At 33.0% G+C, this 22,189-nt stretch overlaps 6 protein-coding genes across 26 annotated transcripts in view; 3 read left to right on the top strand and 3 right to left on the bottom strand.

Moving 5' to 3' along the window:
• Positions 1–741: 741 nt before the first annotated feature.
• On the top strand, positions 742–4,351 carry LOC122717348 (centrosomal protein of 131 kDa). The gene is made up of 10 exons (XM_043941357.1): positions 742–1,393; positions 1,461–1,554; positions 2,078–2,180; positions 2,248–2,695; positions 2,769–2,986; positions 3,066–3,225; positions 3,283–3,539; positions 3,608–3,779; positions 3,879–4,042; positions 4,132–4,351. The coding sequence occupies exons 1-10, from the start codon at positions 1,124–1,126 to the stop codon at positions 4,268–4,270; spliced, it is 2,025 nt and encodes a 674-aa protein (XP_043797292.1). The 5' UTR covers positions 742–1,123; the 3' UTR covers positions 4,271–4,351.
• Positions 4,352–4,551: 200 nt separating this feature from the next.
• Positions 4,552–6,454, bottom strand: LOC122717344 (GTP-binding protein 128up). Its single transcript, XM_043941348.1, has 8 exons — positions 6,284–6,454; positions 6,038–6,203; positions 5,825–5,955; positions 5,510–5,749; positions 5,189–5,357; positions 4,988–5,117; positions 4,790–4,912; positions 4,552–4,710 (listed from the first exon to the last, which is right to left on the bottom strand). The coding sequence occupies exons 1-8, from the start codon at positions 6,323–6,325 to the stop codon at positions 4,608–4,610; spliced, it is 1,104 nt and encodes a 367-aa protein (XP_043797283.1). The 5' UTR covers positions 6,326–6,454; the 3' UTR covers positions 4,552–4,607.
• A 673-nt stretch (positions 6,455–7,127) lies between these two features.
• On the top strand, positions 7,128–9,634 carry LOC122717341 (actin-related protein 8). Of its 2 annotated transcripts, XM_043941344.1 has the most exons (7): positions 7,128–7,386; positions 7,453–7,620; positions 7,681–8,172; positions 8,242–8,733; positions 8,806–9,025; positions 9,095–9,223; positions 9,349–9,634. In XM_043941344.1, exons 1-7 carry the CDS (start codon positions 7,357–7,359, stop codon positions 9,519–9,521), a joined length of 1,704 nt encoding a protein of 567 aa, XP_043797279.1. In that variant the 5' UTR covers positions 7,128–7,356; the 3' UTR covers positions 9,522–9,634. The 2 variants fall into 2 exon arrangements, with proteins under 2 accessions (XP_043797279.1, XP_043797280.1); XM_043941345.1 differs by lacking the exon at positions 7,128–7,386 and having other exon boundaries at positions 7,481–7,620; positions 7,678–8,172.
• Positions 7,807–10,942, bottom strand: LOC122717346. Of its 4 annotated transcripts, XR_006347205.1 has the most exons (6): positions 10,605–10,942; positions 10,388–10,523; positions 10,257–10,313; positions 10,031–10,183; positions 9,134–9,206; positions 8,744–9,035 (listed from the first exon to the last, which is right to left on the bottom strand). XR_006347205.1 is itself a non-coding variant. In XM_043941351.1 (5 exons), exons 1-4 carry the CDS (start codon positions 10,940–10,942, stop codon positions 10,031–10,033), a joined length of 684 nt encoding a protein of 227 aa, XP_043797286.1. In that variant the 3' UTR covers positions 7,807–7,929. The 4 variants fall into 4 exon arrangements, 3 of the variants coding, with proteins under 3 accessions (XP_043797286.1, XP_043797288.1, XP_043797287.1); XM_043941351.1 differs by lacking the exons at positions 8,744–9,035; positions 9,134–9,206 and adding an exon at positions 7,807–7,929; XM_043941353.1 differs by lacking the exon at positions 9,134–9,206 and having other exon boundaries at positions 8,934–9,035.
• A 220-nt stretch (positions 10,943–11,162) lies between these two features.
• LOC122717345 (28S ribosomal protein S22, mitochondrial) lies at positions 11,163–12,672 on the top strand. Its single transcript, XM_043941349.1, has 3 exons — positions 11,163–11,410; positions 11,532–12,004; positions 12,086–12,672. The coding sequence occupies exons 1-3, from the start codon at positions 11,311–11,313 to the stop codon at positions 12,557–12,559; spliced, it is 1,047 nt and encodes a 348-aa protein (XP_043797284.1). The 5' UTR covers positions 11,163–11,310; the 3' UTR covers positions 12,560–12,672.
• The window catches only part of LOC122717340, a 96,814-nt gene continuing 87,297 nt past the window's right edge, over positions 12,673–22,189 (bottom strand). For 14 of the 17 annotated variants that reach the window (XM_043941324.1, XM_043941328.1, XM_043941326.1 and 11 more), the window contains one exon: positions 12,673–16,827. In XM_043941324.1, the coding sequence (XP_043797259.1) occupies positions 15,376–16,827 (1,452 nt within the window). In that variant the 3' untranslated portion in view covers positions 12,673–15,375. Of the gene's footprint in view, positions 16,828–17,541; positions 17,650–18,503; positions 18,767–21,159; positions 21,213–22,189 lie in introns of those variants that run through there. The other 3 variants (XM_043941343.1, XM_043941342.1, XM_043941338.1) reach the window with 3 other exon arrangements.

Raw genomic sequence — 22,189 nt, 5'->3', positions numbered from 1 at the left:
TATGTTTCAGAATTCTTAAAAAAATTTCACGTGTTACCTCTTGTTTAATTATATTTTCTTAATAAATCTAAATTTATGACAATTTTTTCAAATTTTTAATAATGACTAAAATTTTTTTAAGAATTTCGGAATAAAAATTTTTGTCTAATTTCTAGAAGAATATAATCGTAAAAAAAATGGCATATAAAAATTTACATACAAATATCTATAAGATAAATATACAATATATAAAAATTGAATTTTTATATATTAAGATTTATAATCAGTAAATTAAGATAAAAGAAAACAATAAAATTAATTAGATGTCGGAGTTCTCTGAGTGTATTTTATGGAGCAAATATAGATAAAGAAAAAAAATAGTAGAAAAAGAATAAATATAAGATAAAAATTGATGATTAGTGCCATCTCTTGAAAATTAATGATATCTTTTCAAAAGTAGAATTAATAGAATAAGAATTATGGAATAGTGCCATCTGTTGAGAAACAAAGAACTGTATTTTTAAAAATAACTAAAAGATGGCGTTAATTCTCAATTCTTATTCTACCTTACCTTTGAAAAAAAATATTTTTCGGATGGCAATGAATGTCAATTCTTATTATATTTATCCTTTTTTTTTAATTTGCTCTCCTTGTTTTTAAGTATGTATGGCATTCTAAAGATGGCATTGATTTCTCAATTTTTAATTTATCTATCGTTCTCGCACTATTTGTTTTGCTTGTTTATATTTGCACTATAAAATTTATATATTTAAAAAACGATTCCGATTTTTGATTAATTTTATCGTCTTCTTTGCCTAAGCTTTTGATTAAAAAAATCTTAAATCATAAATATTTTATTGCATAAATATTAACACGTAAAATCTTAATTCTACTCTTTATGTGTTTTGTGCTTAAATCTTAAATCTTAAATCTTACGCGCTCTTTAAAATGTGTATTTATTTTACTTACTTTCAAATACTGTGTAAAAAACAGATGTATCCAAATGTTTTACCATCGTGTTACCTTGACATTGTCTTGACAACCAAAAATTCACCTATAAATAAGGGATGAAGAACCGTTGAACATTCAGTTCGAGATACGAGTCTATTCGACGTAAACGATATAAATCTTCGATCGATTGATTATGATTAACATCAATCATCCAAAGATTTGCGGAAAACCACCTGTAAATAAATCTTTTGTAACAAAAGAGTTAAAACAAAAAGAAATTACGGATAATAGCAAGGAAAAAGAGATCGATCATGATTCCATTGTTATGGAAAATACAAAGAAAATTGATTGTAATGAAAATATCGTCGAATCGACTATGTGCTCATTCGAACAAATTTGTAATATAATTAGTGATCTCGAAAAAGATATTAACGCAAAGATTCCAGAAATAAATCAATTACAGGTTCGAGAAACAAAATTATAGTGAACATTTTATTCAATTGGATTGATTCAAATATTTCTAATTTTAGTTAAAACCAGAAAAAGACGTATCTCATGGGAAACATGAAACGAGTGGTACTACTTACGACGATATAATGACCTTCTTGACAAAGCTCGAAGATGGTAGCTTATATTACAATATATGGGTTCTCAACCTGTGGGTCGCGACCCCCAAGGGTGTTGCCAAGTGATTTTTGTCATCAAAATTATTTTCATTCAATTATTTAATTAAATTATATAATAAAAATTCCCAAAATTTATTTATTTTGATATAGCTATATGATAATACAATAAATAGAAGTGATTTATATAGTTCATCGCGCATTAAAAAATGTTAAACATTCATCATGATGACATATATTAAATATTTTATATTTACTAAAATAAGCTTATATATTTCTTTTTGAATTTCATTTATCATTCATTCTTAGAAATAATATGTTATATTTATTGAACTCTATTAAAAATGCATTTTTATATAAATTATATAAATGAATATGGAAATGCAAGTTATTTGGCTATTGTAAATGGGGATCGTATCTCAGAAAATATTGGAAAACACTGTGATAATAATTCAATTATTATTAAAATTTCAATCTTCGTCGTTCCTTTATAATTTTTATAAATAACTATGCATATACGTCAGGTACATTGGACGAGACAAAGATCAACATCCCAGAGGTAGATGCCGTTATGTTTGAAGACATGTTTGGCAACTCGCAATCTTTGCCCTGCATCAATTTCGATGAGTAAGAGGTTTTTATATTAAAATCACACATAGAAGATAATTACAAAAATTTTGTTCTATTTTTTTAGCATCGGACCAACTAATATCGAGATCAATAATACCCATGCATTCAAAGAAGATTTAATCACAGCCCAATTGCAACTTGAGGAAAAAGAGGCCACTGTATCGCTCTTGAAGGAACAATTGAAGACTGAAAGAAAATTGGCGTGTGAGAAATTGGAAAGTCAGAAAAAGAGCAGTAACTCCAAGTTGCAACAACAAGAGGAGAAATACAAAGGAATAGTGAAGAGACATCAGAAGTTCATTGAGCAGTTGATCCAGGAGAAAACCGATCTGACAGAGAAATGCAATTCGTTGGTGCAAAAGGTGAAAGAGATAGAGATAAAAATGCAAAGAGATTTAAAAGCTGCAGCCGACAGGCACGTGGTGGAGTTACAAAGAGCGAAGGATCATTTGGCTGCTGCTGAGAAGATAAAAAGGGAGCGATGGATAGAGGCCAGGACGACAAAGATCAAGGTTTTGATTCATTTAAGAGATTTCATTTAGAGTTATCGATTTTCAACGATTTACGATTCGTAATGGTTTAAAGGAAATGACGGTAAAGGGTTTGGAACCTGAACTACGTAATATGATGGAACAACACGCGGAAGAGATTCAGAAGTTGAGAAATTTACACATGAAGGAATTGCAAGACACCGAATTGCGTATCATACGTCGATCTAATCAACAATTGGAACAACTGCGTCTCGAGTTGACGGCCAGTCACGAGAGAATGTTGGCCAACGAGAAGAATATATTGTGGACCAGGTGTAGAATTAATTTTTTAGAGAAATCTGATTGAAACAACTGCGCAACAAGCTGAAATCGTTCCTTCTCATTTGTTCAGGTACCAGGAGAAATTGGAGGAACAAGAAAATCAATTTAAAACCCAACAAGCGAAACTTGTGGAAGAATTGCAATATGACAGAGATAAGTTTGCCAAGGAACAGACGAAAAGAGACACTGAAATGGAAGCTAATTTGCAGAAGATACATATGCAATATAAGGTAGAGATAGGACTGGAAGCTTGGAAAACAAGCTTATGAAAAATATTTATATTTTAGCAAGAAATAGATGTTCTGAAGCAACAGCATTCCAATGAGAAAAAGACACTTCAAGAGTCAATGAAAGCTGAGTGGCAAACTTGTTTAACCGAGTATAAGAGACAACAAAATTTAAGAATAGAACAAATTGAGAATAAGATAAAGGAAGAGTGTAATAAGGAGAGGGATCGGCAAATTGAGCTTGTCATAGAACGCTTAGAAAAAGATTCTCGAGATGAAAGATTAACTCTTCAACGAAATTTTGATTGCAAACTTAGGTATATATAATTATTGAGATTGATTCTATAACGATGCTTCAATCACGTATATATTGGCTATTTTTTAGATCCTTAACAGAGAAATACGAAATGGATTTACAAAATGCAATTGATAATGAACAGCTTCATAAAGGTAAGTTAATTCAAACGAAGGATAAGCTTGAAAAAACACAAACTCAATTGCAAGAAGCGGAGAACAAATTGCAAGAATGTGTAACTGAGTTGAATACTGCAAATGAGGTAGGACTTTTCGTAAATTTTTAACGAAGAGAATCCTTTATAAATTCATAAATGAGTGTATCATATATTTTTCGAATAAGAATTGGTACATATCTTTAGGTAATTAAACGATTAAATATAGAACGAAATAACGCAAAGAAAATTGTGAGGCAAGAAATTGAAGGAGAAAAAAGAGAATTGGAAGAAAAAATTGCCTCGCTTTACCAGGAAATAACTCGTATAAATGCAAACAGAGACGCCTCGATGGCTCAGTTACACAGCAGGTTCGATATATACATATATATATAAATATATATAAATAATAAATAATAACATAAATCACACCGATATTTGTTATGATTTTATATTTTAGAATTAAATTGATAATGACACAAAAAGTTTTAACGATCAAAAATCTGATTAAAGAACTTAACGACACAAAATTAAAATGCGAACATTTGGAAAAATTATTGGACCAACAACGAAGGGACTATATTTTAAAAAGTTTATAAACGATTTGTTGCTTATTCAGTTGTATATGTTATTTGTTGTATAATAGATATTTTATATAAAATAAATAAAATGATTTGAAATGATTTATGTACCTATTAATATTAATAATTTACACAATTATTCGATAAAAAATAAATTTCCAACCACTTCTAGGATATCTTTTTTTTCCCGTTTTAACGTATCTTATATTATAATACAATGAAAATGTATTATTTTATACGAAGCAACAAAAAAAAAAAAAATTTAAAAGCTGTAATATTTTTTAATTACAAGAGATTGGTTATGAAAATTTCAGTTTAATTTTCTAAATAATTATATACGAAATTTTAAATAAGATTATACTTTCTTTACAATTTGCACGACATCCTCATCACATAATATGTGATCTTTTCCGACTTTCTGTGGCTGATGTTTAACGGACGATCCCCATACAAGAGCACTAAAAGTAATATAAGTATTGAATACGATAATCGAGAATAAAAAACAATTGCAGATACAATTAAAAGGAATATACTTACTATTTGAACTCTTTTGCGATAGATCGATGTAATTTATTACAAAAATCTTCAACTGTTCGTCTTTCTCTGTTTAATACTACTGGGGAATTATAATCTGGTAATTGACCCTTTGGTTTAGTATAACTAAAAAAGAATCAAATAAATAAACCGATTTATTTTAAAAAATGATGAAATAAATTCTAAATTCCGAAAACATACATTCTAACAAGCTGTAAATATTCCCACATTTTTTCAAGCAAATCATCAAAATTCCATTTATGATGAGCAGAAATCGGTACGCAATGCGGTATTTTATAAATGATGTCCAATTCTTCAATACTAATTTGATCTAGAATCAAATATGAATAAACTGTAATCAATAATTCAAGCAGATATTTTTCAATTTCTAATAACAATTACCTATTTTGTTGAGTAAATAAATACATGGTACATAAACACGATTTCCTTCAATAACATCAATTAAATCATCAGATGTAGCATCATAACGCAAAATAATATCTGCATTATGAATTCTATACTCTGATAAAATACTTTTCACTGTTTCTAAATCAAGTTCTGATTGTGCACACTAATAAATAATACAATTAATTTTATTACATAATATGATAATCATTTTAAAAAAAACTACACATGATTTTGTCGTCTTTTTTATATAAAATATAAAAAAAACAAATCTGATCATTTGTAGTTTTCTATGTCGCTCATCTTGCCATTTATTACCGTCGTTTGAAAATTAATGCCGCCTTTATCTTTTTTACGGAAAGTAATATTCGGCGGTTGTTTATTTAAACGTAATCCAAAACCTTCTAATTCATGTTCAATTAATCTTTTATGCCCAAGTGGTTTTAACACATCCAAAACAATAAATATTAAACTGCAAGTTCTTGCAACCGCGATAACTTGTCTTCCACGTCCTTTACCATCTTTTGCACCTTCAATGATACCAGGTAGATCAAGCAACTAGAAAATGCATCCAATAATTCATATGATATAACATTTTGTTGGATTTATATTTAATAGAGTAAATTTAAAAACCTGTATTTTTGCACCCTTATATTTTATACAACCAGGAACAGTAGTAAGAGTTGTAAATTCATATGCTGCAACTTCAGAATAAACACCAGCAAGAGTACTCAATAAAGTAGATTTACCCACAGAAGGAAAACCTACGATTTCAAAATAAATAAAATAAAACATTGCTCTGATAGAAATATACATATATATATTTGATTATACCTTAATACACACCAACAAAACCTATTCTAGCATCACCCGTTTTAGCCACTTCAAAACCTTGTTCCCCACCACCTCCACCACCCTTAGGAGTAATAAGTTCTCTTCTTAATTTAGCTAATTTTGCTTTTAATAGACCTAAATGGCCAGATGTAGCTTTATTTTTTTGAGTTCGAGCCATCTATAAAATAAAATTATATTATAATATATAATAACAAATTTAAATTAATATAAAGAAATAAAAGATAAATTAAAGGTTACCTCGGCCTCGATTGAGGCAATCTTTTCTAATATTGTACTCATTTTGGTATAATTGAAAATTTATTTTAATTTACAATAAATATAAAACAAATGTTTTTCAAGCTCTTTCACGTTCTTCCATTACAAAATTCTAAGAATATATTACTGTATAAATTTCACACGTGCTGACAAGTTACAAGCACATGTTATACATCGTTTTAGAAAATCATTTAATGTACAGTCTTTAAGTATGATAAAAAGGCACAAAACTTAAAGTCCGTTTTCAAACAATGTAAAACATTCAATTTCATCATAATATATTATATATATTAAATGTATAAATGAAAGAGTTATACTGTAATTTTTAATTATTGTTAAAATCAAATAAAAATAAATATATTAAATCATTAATATTCATATGATTCTCAGAGAGATATCTAGAATTTTAGATATGTTAATAAATTTTTATATAAATGTATTTTTCTTAATTTTTTAATCTTCTAAATATTATTTCTTCATAAACTAAAAAAATGATAGATTCTTAGATTTTTAGAATTATTGATATTGTTAATAATTTTTTTAAAAATAATGCATTTTCTATTAATTATTTGTAGATCTTCATATTTTTCTTATATCTTTTACACAATTTAAAATACATAATAATTAATTATTCAACATAATAATAATAATAATATTTTAAAATCTAGATTTCTTCTTTATATTCTTATATAAATGTACATATAGTTTATAAAAAAAAACTTTGTTACGAAATTAAAAAACGTGACAGTTTTTTATTATTTCAAGCATTCAATATAAAATTTTAATATACTGGGATTAGAGAAATAGTTTTCGTTCTTTTTTTGAAATTGATGTTTTCACAATACTAGATGGCATTAACTTCTAAACCGGTTGTATTTTTGTACAAGTATAAATATAAAATAAATAAAATAAACATTGTTGAACATTTAAATAAATATGGATTAATAAATTAAAATCACATTTCATATTTAATTCATTCAGAAATCAATTATTTAAATGATAAAACATACATAACCTATTAAATCTAGTATATAAAAGTAATATATAAAACAATCATGCCTGTCTTTCAAGAATCATGTGCGGAGGTAATAATACTATAGTTAGATTATTTTAAATATATATAATGTATCATTATTTTATATATTTTTTAGCAAATTCAAGCTCAAACGATTATTATAATTCATCCTGGATCCATGTATCTTAGGATGGGAAGAGCATCAGATTTAAATCCTTGTACAATATTAAATGCTGTTGCTAGAAAACGTTTACCAGGAGGATTAGAATATAAGGATAGTTTATTACCATCAGCTATACCACGAGTAAGTTTGTTTACAAATGACATTTTATAAAGATGTTCCATTTTTAATTGCTTTTAGTAGACAAAAGAATTGACACAAGCAATGGAAGAATCTCGTTTGCAAGTATCTCATACATTACAATCCTGTCTTCAATCTGATGGAAGAAGAAGATATGCTACACCACCCCAACAAATAGCTGCTTTTAATCGTAGATCAAATCCAGAAATATCATCTCCATGTAGCGTTGAATGGATAAAAACTGATAAAGATGTTATAGTTGGAGATGATGTATTATCATTAAATCCAGATGATAATTTTAATATCCATTTCCTATATAGGAGAGGAGAACTTAACATTCATTCTGGTCCTGGTGGTAGCTTAAGATCTGTTATGGCCAATTTAAAAACAATTTGGGAATATGTTCTCACAGAAAAAATGGATATTCCTTTAAGAGATTTGAAACATTATCGAGCTGTTCTTATAATTCCTGATATCTATAACAGGCAATACTTAAAAGAATTAACAACTTTGATGCTTTGTGATATTGGATTTGGAGCATGTTTTTTATTACAAGTTTGTATTAATATTTTTAAAAGATTCCTTCTATTACCTATACCATTAATATATCATTGTGTTCTAAAGGATCATGTAGCAGCTACGTTTGGTGCAGGATTAGGATACGCGTGCGTAGTCGATGTTGGAGATCAAAAAACATCGGTTTCTTGCGTAGAAGATGGAATTTCTCATAGAAATACCAGAGTTCGAATGGATTATGGTGGAGGAGATATTACCCAAACATTTTTTTGGCTCTTACAAAAATGTGCTTTTCCCTATAAGACATGCGATCCATCTAACAAACTGGATGGATTACTCTTGAATCAATTAAAAAAAGACTTTTGTCATGTTGATTTAAATGTATGTGGATCTCAGGAAAAGACGTTTATAGTTCGTAAACCGAAGCAACAAACTGAGAAATATACTCTTCAAGTAGGAGACGAATGTTTAGTTGCACCTTTAAGTTTATTTCAACCTGAATTATTTAAAGTTACTGGAACACATAGTGTACATATACAAAAGAGATCAATGGGAGATCCAGAAGATCCACATGATGAAAATTATTTACGAGAAACAAGTGTATGTAGAGTTACATAAGAAAATGAGTATGTTTATTTTTCTAACAAAAATATTAATTCCGTTATTGTTTAGAGAAGAGGCATGAAAGAAAATCTTGAACAAACATCTGAAATGCAAGAAGAAGCAACAGCACCGACTGTAGCAGGAGAAGAAGAAGTAGTTGTGGATGCAGTAGACTCGGCACCGATTACCTTATCGAATCGCGATTTAGATGCCCCGCGTGATTTTGTAGTAGGTCCTCAACAATTGTTAGGTTTGGATCATGCTGTTCTTCAAAGTATCGATCGCTGTCGTATGTATATCTAATCAATCCAATAAAAGCAAAAAAATTCATGAATTTTAATTTTTACATTTTCCATAGCCACGGAAGATCTAAAAAGGAAAATGTATAGTTGCGTACTTGTAGTTGGTTCAGGTATGAAATTCCAAGGTATAGGTATGTGGCTACATAATCGGATTTCTCTTCAAATTCCCTATATGTACAGAGCCGGTGTGTATTTTTATATATAATATATATTATTATATATAATATATATAATATATAATTATATATAAATTTAAATACAAGAAAATTTCTTTTAACTTAAATTTTTTCTTTTTTTATATTATATGTAGAACAATTGGATATCATAACACAACCAAAAGAAATGGATCCTGGTATGACAGCATGGAAAGGAGCAGCAATTTTAAGTTGTTTAGAATCTGCTCAAGAATTATGGATTGGTCGGCAAGAATGGGAACGTACAGGTGTTAGGGTATTAAGAGAAAGAGCTCCATTTATGTGGTAAAAATGTTTGAATTGAAAAAATTTTGCATTTAAATTGAAATATAAAATATTAAATTTAAATTTTGAATTGAAATTTTTTTATAATTATATACCATTATTATCAAGCTATTTATTACATATATATTTCTTTTTTAATCTTCAACATTTAGCTTTAACAATTAAAACTTTATTTAAAAATAATATAAAACTGATGTATTTAATATTAATATTCATGAGATACTTTTGAAAAATTGATTTCAGAAATCAAAACAAAGATAAAAGATAATATACAAAAATATTGAGGTTTATTTATTAAATTATAATTAATTTATATAAATGAAGCAAAGCAAAAATAAAGAGAAGTAACGATATAACAAAGATTTCATTTTATGTCTTGAATTTTAATTATTTATAACTTAATAAAATCTTAACTGGTATTTTTATCATATCTTAAGTTTTTTAGAATATTTAAAATCAATCTTCCAAAAATATTTCATGAATATATTTACATTCTGTATATTTTAATTATACCTATAACATATCCATTAGTCTCACTCTAGTTTTGTCATTTCTATGATACGTAATTATACCAGCCTCAATCAGGAAGTTCATAAACACTAGAGTTTCTGGTGTAATAGATATATACATTTCATCTCCTCCTTTTGTATATGCTGATGTTAAGTTCTAAAAATTTTCATCCACATTAAATAATAGAAGTTTTTTTATACTTTTAAATAATTTATACTTATTAGCTTACCCCTAAACAGTCTTTGAAATGTTGATTTTCTGGGAACAACATTTCTACTACCATATGCTAAACATTTACATAATTATAATAAATTAATCTTAAAAATAAAACATTATTAAATTTTATGTTTTTTATCATACCAAATCCTTTTTTACATTTTTGAACATGCGTTTAGTTATTACATGTTCTTTATTATAAGTTGTAGTATCTGTCAATTGTTCTGCATTCAAGAAGGCTTCTCGCATCTTTTCCGAACCCATTTTCTTCTTTTCTAAACTGAAATAAAAACGTAAAATTTTATATGACTTCAAATGAATTTATCATCATAGTAAAATCGTACTTGTTTATTTTACGAACTAAGATATATCTTCATTAATATTCGAAAGTTGCGTCTTCATTTTGTCAAGAAGTTGTTGAGCATTTAGCACTTCATTTTCAAGTTCTGTTAGAATTTCAATATGCAAATCAGATGTATGAGGAATCGGATAATCTTTTGGTATTTCCTGAAGAACTTTATTCAATAAACTTTTATACAATTTATATTGCTTTTTTCTTACATCTTCTGAAGTGCAAGTTTTATTCAAAGCAATTGGTTTATTATTCATAATTATATCACATAAGTTTTCCATTTCTTTTTGACGTTCTGTCAAAGTATCTTTCAAATTTTCAAAAGCATCTTCCAATGTATATTCCATTTTTTATTTTTTTTTAAACTTCGCGAAACTATCGTGAAATAGAAAGTTTAAAATTAAGCACAACTTTTTTATAATATAGCGTGAAAAAAAACAGATAGGATTTTCATTGAATTACTTAACTGCATCAACAATACGTAGTGATGCGTAAATAATAAATTTGATGGAAATTAAATTTTGATTGTTGTTTTAAAATTTTTTTCGCAAACTAATAAATACTACAGTTAATGCTGGCAACCAAATCATCTTTATCCCTATATTGACGCAATTGCCAACTTAAATATATTTACTAGTTTGTAATATAGTTATATAGTACGAGTTTTAATATAAAATTGAGATTAAGTTAGTATGATGATGCGAGATTAAGTCGAATGATCATAATGATGTGTAGTCGAATAAATGTCATTTTAAGACATTTTTATAAACAATCAACTTGGAATTGTCGTTTGTGCTCAACAGTTTCACAAACAAGTAAGTAGAATTTTTATTTATTTTCTTGCATTATTAAAATATTTAAATGAATAGGTTACGTTTTTTTCTATTTGATATATCAATTTTTTTCTACGATTTAAATAATTTAAATAATTTACAGCGGATGACAGGGATCCCGCACCTTTATTTTTCAATCAACATATACAAGAATTATTATTTACTTTAACACGTATAAGCTATGAGAAAATTTTTTCTACACGCAAAGATGGAAAACGATTGCAAACTCCGCAATATAAATTTATGACTGACAAGGAATTAGAACAAGCAAGATCAGAAATAATAATAAAAGCAAAAAATCGGATACAGATGCCACCTGTAGTAAAAATGAGATCAGACAAATGTGAAATACTATCTAAAGATCCTGCTTTGCAAGGTTATGAAACAAGCAATATGATATTTACCGATATATCTTTTGGAAGCAATAATAGAAATAGATTAATTGTTGTTCGAGATACAAATGGTACATTGAGACATGCAAATTTCAATGAGAGACACAGAATGAACCAAATTTATTTCCCTATAGAAGGTAGAGAAATACATACACCAAAGATGTTCAACAATCCATATCTGAGCGTAAGAATATTTTATTTATTATTCAAAATCTAAAAAATGCTACTTTAAAAAAACATTTCTAATTATATATTGTGTTTGTAGGATCTATTGGATAGGGAAGAATATGAATTTATTCTAGATCGAGCGTGCTTACAATTTGAACCAGATGATCCAGAATACCACAGAGTCACGAAAGAAGTATACTCTTATATAAATAAATTGAAAAAATTCGATGTCTTGCGATCTACAAGGCATTTTGGTCCGTTAGTGTTTTATCTTGTTTGGAAGAATGATATACACACATTATTGATGGATATAATAGAAAGCGAGAACATAGAAGAAGCAGCGGCTTTGATACGACTTTACCATTTAGTTTATCCTGAAACTAAATCTGCAAAAGAACCAATACAGAATGATATAGAGTTAATCAGAACATATGCGATTTTGGACTCGGTGGATCGATACGAATTAACAGGTGCTATAGAAAAATACGAAAAATTGCAGAAGGAAAAAGAGGAAATAGATATGGGCATAAAGAAAGCGCATGGGCTAATCAACAATGAAAATGGAAACTAGAAACCGAAAACGTGAACAATCGTTCAAGTTCACCACTAGATCAACCTCTGTTGCTCTTTATTTTGTACAAATTCTTTCTATTGCGAATAAATAAAATCGTCATACAATCATAATATGCTTTCGATGATTATTAATCGATTATTTTATTACGTGATAGTTACTTACAAACATTTACAAATGTAACAAGTCAATTCGATTTGGCGTACAAGATCGTCGGAAAACATTATATATCGATTATTGGCTAATTGTTTTGGAAATAACTGAATCGATTCGGGTCCCGCTTTACGTCTCGCGGTCGAAAGGTGTGTGGCCAATTTCACACCTATCGAGGGAGAAATTATTGCCTGGTGGATCATGAATCATGGAAGATATGAATAATGAGATGTGATTTGGTTACGTAAAACGCATACTTTTATCAGAAAATAAATCGACGAACAAAAGAGGAAGAGTGGAGAAAGAAAGGGTTTAAATCAATATGAAACAAAGTAGTACGCGTTAAGAGAAAGCAGCTTTGTACAAATGCAAATTATGCGATTGGATATTGCGTGTAAGTACCTACTGTTGTGAATGGAACAATATACAAGTTCGATTTAAAGATTCGAACGAGAAGTGCTTGTTCGTTGGGATTGTGTACCGTCTTGATCGTTTAATGCTTTGATAAACACTCGCAACTGAATACTGTAATCGATCGTTATTATCCATATCTTACTCATATTATTCTTATCGTTATATGTATATTAATAATTATTACTTCCATATAGATGTATTTCATGGTGTATGTAGAAAATAAATAAGAATACGATTACGATCGGCGTAGTAGATGAAACTTCCTAATTAACTATTGAGAATGAAAATGAAAGATAAATTGCGACAAGCAATAATGGATTTGAATGAAAAAGGAACGGAAAAGAAGAAGCAAGGAATCGAACCTATCGGCTATTAGGCCTCTTGAAGCAAAGTATGCGCATATCGATTATATAAATATGTACCTCTGATTTCTGTCAAGCACTGGGAAGCACGGATACTTATTTCTTAGTTCTCGTCCTTTTTACGATAACAAAGCAGCGGATATTTTCCGCTGTTAATTTTATTACTTAATCTTACTGCATCTTTTCCTTTAGTTTTTTCCTGTTTAACGCCAATACCTTTACAAAGAAATCAAGACGTCTTTCAAAGGCTGACAGAAACTTGAGACTTGCGCGTGACAATTGCAACATGCTCTATCAACGAATTGACGCGATTCAAGCGAATTAATTTAATCAGCTAATTGAATTAGGAATGAACATTTGGCGCGAATAACGCGACGTTGACCGTGAAATCGTTCCAAAAAGAGTGCCAATTACAAATGTTAAGATTCGATTGGTCGATCGATCGATCAGCAAAGCTATAAGTTGGCAATAAGATTCGCAAAGCGATCAGTAAACGATCGATTCGAGGAAACGTTAAACAATAATTTACACTTTGATTTTAAGAGATTTCGCTGATTTTCTCCAAGAGAAAAGAATTGCACGCATCTTGGAACGAATTGTGGAGCGGTATGAAAACGCCGCGTACGCGTACGCAAACACTCGATGCATTTTTCGATCGGTAAATATTGAGCAATGTTCCTTTCAATCTTGCCATTGTCCGTCGAAAAAATCGATCTTTCGAAGATTAACGGAATACCGCTAACTAATATGCGTTGATCGACACGAGAAACGATCGCTCTCCATTCTTCGTGTTTTCAATCGAGGTTATATCTTCTTCCGATCAAAGCTACTTAGAAACACATGAAGAATGTTTCACACACCGTGACTTACAAGTAAATATACGGAGAGAGAGAGAGAGAGAGAGAGATACGCGTATAGCTCATTCGTAGCGTGTTCGTTTAACACTTTGTGCACAACTTCATAGCCGGTCTCAAACAGGAATAAACGCTCTTGAAGTTTACATTACAACGTTTTTGCGTAATACGTTCTTTTATCTGCTGTTCTTCTATCTATCTAACTATATTTCGTTTAAATATTCATTTATATAGAAACTTCTTTCTTACTCCTGCATTTCTTGTATATAAATTTATCGTTCTTTTTTTAGATATAGTTAAGATATATTCATAAGTATGCATGATAATTCGACATATCCCGATTATAGCGACTTTCGGGTTTGTCTGCTCATGGGAAAGTTAATGAAGCTTAATGGAACTCGAGAAGAAAACGCGAAGAAAGAGAGCGTCGATGACAAATCGTGTCGTTTGATATCTTATGATCAGTGGCTTTCGCTCTCCGTTTTGGCACAATCGTCGCCGCAATAGGTTAACGCTTGACGATATTCTATCATCTTGCGGCCAGGAACTCGATCTTCGAACCATCGAATTTTTTTTTTTTTTTTTCTATTCTTAACGATCGCAAGTAAAGGTGACGAGGAGACCACTCTCAGCCTCGTTTTTATTATGCGTCCGGATTATGCGTTCCGAGAGAGAGATTGCGCTTTTCGTTTACGATTATTAATACTATATATCGTTTATTAATTATGATAATCGATATTATAAATTACGCGTGACTCGCTAAGTTCTCTACGCTGTACTCTACTTTCCAGCTGACAAGATCGCGATGTCTTTCGCGATTCGTCGCAGACTAACCTTCGACGAAATATCTTTCGTCTTTGGTGCTTTACCAAAACCTAATTCGTATTTATTTCATCTCGAGTTTTATCGTTTATTTTTTCCTTTCTATTCACGCCAAATTCTGACCACGATTTCAGGAATAACGCGGTTAACTCGCGAGCACGACTTCAGCAGCCACTTTAACGCTCGATTCGAGCAACGATCGGCTTCTCGGTCACAGAATATCTGTTTCGTAGATCTTACTGGTAGTGGTTGTAGTAGTCGTGCTCGCGTTATTGTTACCAGATGTTGACGCCGCAGTGGAAACGATCGCGGTTCCCACAGAAATTACGCTAGCGATCTGCTGACTGTCATTCGATTCGCTTGTGCCGGCCATTGTAGTGTTGCCACTTTCTATATTGGACGTCGAGTTCGTGGTCGACACCTGTTGATGTTCATTTGCCTCTTCCTGTCGCGTTCGCAGACTATCCACAGAAACCTCTTGAGGGATAGAGGGTTTCACGGTCAGACTTGTTAGAGAACCCGAGCTGGCGGTGCTCAGTCCTAGGCCCATTTTGGCCAACAGATTGCTCTCCGAGCCTGTCTTTTTCAAGAGATCTGGCGGCGCAGGCGGGACGGTGGTCAGGCCCGCAGTGTTCCTCTGCAGTTGTTGGAGTCTCGCGTATTGTTCTTGCAGAGCTTTCTGTTTACGCAGCAGTTCCTGATGCCGTTGTTCTAGTTGCTCCTGTCTGCCTTTTTTGCTCTGTAGACCCTCTTGCGAGTTCACGCTCTCACAGGAACTCGAGTTACTGGTGGATAGCACGGCTGATGATTGAGAACTGGTTGAATTATTGTGAAGCACCGGACTCGATGTTGTCTCCAGTGCAGAGCCGATTGTGGAAGTTAGCGTGGAACCCAATCCGGTACCTGGCTGCTCTGTTGGTAAGGCCATCGGAGGTTTTCCTTCTTTGACCGGTAGAGTACCGCGTGCTGGTGGCCTTCGCAGCGTTGCATTTGCGCTCTGTAAGTTGCAAGAATGATTTCTAGGTGGCAACTGTGGACTGGTCGGACTAGCCAATGGAGATCTAGAACTAGTACGCGGCGGTGGAGGGGGTGGGACCCTTCTCGCGCTGGCCAATTGAAGCAATTCTGCGTTTCGCTCGGGTACCGGTGGCTTCTGTCCCGGGATGAATCCTTGCGGCAACGTCGGTAAACTCGGTTGTTCCTGCAGAGACACCTGTAGTCTCGCTATGGGAGGTGACGTGTCCGTGTCCGAGCTAGACGGATAAGAGTGCAATCTACGTAGCGTTCCACCTGTGGTCTGTGGCCCTCCAACAGGCACCAGTGTCCCGCCGCTTGGCAAAATTCCACTCGTTGAATCTACGCTTCCTTTCCTTCCTATGTCGGAGATACATGGCGGTCGGCCAGTCGTTCCAATACCCGTTGCTCCAGCCGCGTCTCCTCTGCTGCCCGACCTGCCCAGTTCCGATAGCATGGTCGAGGATCCTTGAGTGTGGCCGAGTTGCGAGCTTGGCCTCGAGAACGTCTGCAGCTCGTCTAACAGAGCGTCGAGTGCGTTCTCCGGACGCTGCTGATGGGCGGTGGGTGGTTCGTGAGTGTGGGGCCCTCCCCCGATGACGCTCGCTGACCCCACGACAGTGCGTTCCGCTGGCACAGGGGCAGCTGCCTGCGTTCGATACGTGGATGATACCGGTTATCAAAGTCCATCCTCTTCCTCTCCAAGAACGCGACGATGCAATTGTTTCCTTCGACGCGGCGCCGAACAAGCTCGGCTAACTTCAGACTAGTTCGGCGCAGCGTCTTGCAAGGCGCGGATGGAGGCTCGATCGATCGTCGAAAGTTGTATAAAAAATTAATAAATATAAGAAAAAAAGAAATAGAATAGAGATAGAAAATGGTAACGACTGTGTTGTTCCCCAAATCAACTTTCGACGATGTCGAGATGCATCGCAGAAAATGGTGCGTCATCAAGAGATTGAATACGAGATTCAATATGGAATTGAAAGTTGTATTAAAAAGATACGTAATATATATTTATTTTAAGTGGAAAAATTTGATAAAGACGCACCGTGATCGTGCGACAACAAATCGTGGATCGACCATTCGCTTATCGCTACGTCATGCCAGTAATAGTGAAATGTGCGCGAATATGTTATACATGCAAGGTGCTGGTGAGACAATGGTGAGCGATCGAGGGCTAGAGCGTGATAGTGAGAAAAAAAACGTGAAAAACAGGCGAAAAAGTAGGATGACCGAGAAATCGGAAGGCGCGAGATCGATCGAACGATGCGAGTCGATGAGTCGTGAGCGCAAAGATAGAATATAAATCAATGGTAAAATATACGTTAAAATATACGTATTAATTCCGTTAGATAGTTACCTGCGGTCTGGGGTTATACGTTTTGTGCGTGCGTTGTGCGTGTTACAAGTCAGTACTCGTTTGGGGCTCTTTTACATTTGGCATCGATTGTTGTCCAGTATTAGTCAACTTAAAAAAAAAAACAGAGAAACCAAAAATCAAAAATCCAAAATCAGATTGAGCCATTCGATCGGCTGGCTAGTCGCGAGATGTCGTTACTTTCGCGAACAGACGCCGCTATGAACGCCACCATGCGGTTCTGTTTCGCACTCTCGTCCCGCATTTATCATCCGTGTTCTCTTTGTCAGTCCGTGTACAAAAAAGAAAGCCGTGCGATTCGAGGAGTGTGTTCGGGCATCGACGAAATCGTATAGTATTTTTACTACAGAGAAAAAAAAATCCGCAATTTTAAGCGGAAGGGAATGGATGATATAAAACGTTCGTTTCTGGTTTGTGTCGATATCCGAACGCATGCCCCGACATTCATCTTTTTTGTTTGGCAAAAAACGAAGCTCAAATGAGCATGCATGGCTACACGCTAAGTCGACGTGCAGAGCAAACGGAGATCGCGGATTGGGCGATTCCATTACGCGTGTATAGCATATGTACACTATCGCCCATCGGTATTTGGCCACGTTCGTTGTATTGGATATAAAATATAATTGAAGTGATACATACTATAATACATAAGATATAGTTGAAGAAATAAGATCTTCAATATAATGTAGTAAGTGTGTAACAAAATTATTTACAGTTATTATAAAATTAATAAATGTAAAATATGGATACCATAATCAGTGAATGTAAATTCGATCGAAAAGTTTTGAGAAACTTTTGGATGATAAAATGAATCGAAATGAATATAGTGAAAAATCATAAAGATTGTAATAGAATTATCTAAGAACCACATTAAAGAAGATTAAAAAATTTAAAATTGTTGCTATACCTCGAATTATTAAACCTTCTATTGTTTCTAGCGCAAATCTATACATTTTAACATTTCTACACGTCAATAATATTAATCAATAGATTTCTACAATACTTACATACAATATTTAATACATTTACTATACACGTTATAATATACATATTTTTAATCCAATTTCACCAAGTGGCCAAATACTTAAGAATGATTCAGTATACGTTCACGCAGGTACGTGCATGTCGCATGCTGCGCGTATGGGACGCGCGCATTCCTTTACGTATACACGGAGGAACATGCTTCAAAGTATAGACGAAGAGTGGTCTGGTCGAAAAAAGAAACACAAGTATGTACACGGTATAAAGTAATGTACGAAAAATAATTTGGCCGATCAAAGATACACAGTCATAACTTGGTCCAATCCTTATAGTAAGGCAGTACATATTTACGGATTTGAAAGAGAGAAAGAGAGAGAGAGAGAGAGAGAGAGAGAGAGAGAGAGAGAGAGAGAGAGAGAGAGGCACGCGACACTCATACATGTATGCGCGCGCGTGTAAATCAATCAGAGAAAAAAGAAAAGATAGATAGATAGATAAATAGAGAGAGAGAGAGAGAGAGAGAGAAACGAAGGAAGAAGGAAGAAAAAGAGAAAAGGAACGTGTACAAAGCATGTGTGAACGAAATGGCAACATCGAATCGATACGTTTGACAGAGACATGAGATAAGGTGAACGAAAGTTTGAACGGTGAAACATGGGGGTGGTGTCGGCGAGTTGACGTTAATTCCAAGAATCGAAAACAACGTGATTGGATGAGACGTGAACGTCGAATAGAATACAAATGATCAAAAAAAAAAAAAAAAATTAGAGGCGGAGAATGATAATGGCATGATGACGATGATCGAGTTGTGCGTAACCAAACATAGCGAATGTCCCAAAAAGTCTGCAAAAATCATAACTCGACTAAGCAACGGAAACTTTTTTTTTTTGGTGAACCCTCGAATTCAATTGCGAATCGATAATAGATTTATTTTTGCGACGAATGAATCGATGAATGAAATAAATAAATAAAAAAAAAAAAAAAAACTGACGATCCATCGTCGAATCATTCGAAGATTTCGATCGTGAAATCATCTTATAAAACGTGTGCTGAGAAACGTGAGAAAAATCATAATCATAAATCTCAATTCGAGAAATTCTTTCTTTTCTCTCCCCGTAGATGGATGTATTGTACGGAAGCGAAAAAGATGCAGATGATGAAGAGAGGGCATCAAGGATCGAATGAGGAACGAGCAATTGCGCATTCGACGATGATATCACGCGTTAATCTCATCCGCCATCGTGATGATCATCGTCAATTATGGTTGATTGTTGCGAACATAATCTCGGGAAATCCAATGTAAACCTTGTGTGCCGAGAACAGAGACTAGGGTCAGGGTTGTTACACCTTACTATAAGAAATGGATTGGAGCGTGTCTAACGAGGCGAAATGGCAATCTAAATGGTATTTTTATCATTATCTTTCGATGACGAAATGGTATACACGTTATCGGATATAGGATTCGAACGACGATCCGAATATATATATATTATATATATATATATTGTATATATATATATATACAAAACGTAAAAAAAAAAGTATGCATCTAGAGAGTAAATAAAATTGTAAATACAATAATACAATAGTGATTATAACAAGGTTTTGCGAGAAGGCCAAGTGAGAGCTCGTAAGGCGCGTAGCGCGTAGCAATAGCCGAGGAGAATTGCGCGTTTTTTTTTTCTTTTTTTTTTTTTTTTTTAGTAATAAATCCCGTGATAAAACGTTTCGTGCGTATTGAGTGTGTTCTCTGCCGATACGTGTCGGATCTGAAAAAGCACTGGGATACATAGCGGGAGAACGTTAACAAAGCTCTAAAGGGTTGGTGTCGGTAAGATGCAAACAACGCAACGCGCGGCACGGTGAGACGGATTCAGTGGTATAAGCCGGCGCGGGTCAGACAACTTCTTGCGGATATATATTTTTGTCCTCAATGCGAAGAGTGAGTGAGAGAGAGTGAGAGAGTGAAAAAGAGAGAGTGAGAGAGAGAGAGAAAGAGAGAGAAACTCATTCCCGCGCGCGTTTATCCCCATTCCTTCTAGCCGCGAAAAAAAAATCGAATTTTTCGAACAACAAAGTATCACGCGTGTAATACGGAGAAACGACGAAGAATTCAGCCAAACTTCCAGAACAAAAGTTTTGCTTTCTCTCTCGCTACCGCCTAAAAACGTTCTTTTGACCCGTATATAATAGGGAGAGAAAGAAAAAAGAAAAAAAAAAAAATAAAAAAAAAAAGAAAAAAAAAGAGAAAATAACGGGACGAATTTGGCAAAATGCTTCGAGCGTCGTGAAGGGTAAACAATTATATGTAATATGAACAGTATATAATGACGATTTGTGCGGCAGACATCATACCGACAAAAAAGGAATATATATAATATATATATATAAACACGTGTGTACATGGATGTGTTTGGTATGGTGGGTAATGTCAGTGTGAATGAACGAGTGTTGTTATGTATGCGTTGGGTATGTGAATATTTATATATATATAGGTATATATAGTATATAAAATAGTACAGAATAATAACGGTAATAATAATAATAAAGTAGAAATATTAATAATAATAATAATAATAATAATTAATAATTTATAAATATGAATCAGTAAAAAATTACTCATGACTGGTCTGTATGGCCTCCTTGAAGTTAGTACTCCACTTCCAGCCATACTAAAAAATTAATATCATTTTCACTATCTGTAGCCTGTAACCTGCGTTTTATAGTTCTTATTAAAAAAGAAAAATAGAGACAGAGAGAAATATTATATATATATATATAGAGAGAGAGAGAGATATAGATATATTTCTTTAAATTAAACAGTCTAATAATCGCTGTGTGAGACAGCTTCTGTATATAACCCGCGTCGCTTGTTAATCACTTGTTAATCGTCAAGGAGTGGCGTCAAAACATCATCATCATCATCATCATCATCATCATCATCATCATCATTATCATCATCATCATCATTATCGTTAGTGCCGATCGAACCTCTCGCTTCGCTCGTATTTGACGGAAAGAGAGAAAAAGAGACAGACGGATGGACAAAAAAATAACCGAGCACGGCAACAACGGAAACGAGACTCTCGTTACCGTTGTCTCGCGTCCAGCCCGTCACTTCAGATCCGTCTCTTTCGAACGAGATATATAAAAGAAAAAAAAAAAAAAAAAAAAAAAAAAAAAATTACAATACAAAATTATATATTTACATAATGTATAATTATTTATATATGGGAATAAACGCTCTTTTTAATTCCGTCGCGACGCAGATTTTTTTTTTTTTTTTTTTTTTTTTTTTCATTTTCCTTAATTCACAACTAACACTGAGAATGATCTGACAAAACACGGTCGCCGGCACACTCGCGATCATCCGAATGCAAAAGGGTTGAGAAAGGGTATATAAAGTGAGAGTACACGCAGGCAGGTGTGACTCTCTCTTTGCTCGACGACCGAAAGCCGTTTTGTCACATCATACGCTGCTAAATTTATAAAAAATATCTATACTATCGGGACACAGCAAACACTGAAAATATTGGTTGTGGGGGTTGATTAGGGTGGAAGGGTCTATGTCACATAAAGACAAAAAAGTTTGGAGGAAGATTCGCGCGACACCGATTCTCGTTAAGGATGGGTGACAAAGAGACGCGCG

The sequence above is a fragment of the Apis laboriosa genome, unplaced genomic scaffold (genome assembly GCF_014066325.1).
Source record: "Apis laboriosa isolate Shangri-la unplaced genomic scaffold, ASM1406632v1 scaffold4_cov146, whole genome shotgun sequence".
Lineage (NCBI taxonomy): Eukaryota > Metazoa > Arthropoda > Insecta > Hymenoptera > Apidae > Apis > Apis laboriosa.
Note: the sequence above shows the minus strand (reverse complement) of the source record. Positions and strands in the feature narration are given on the sequence as shown.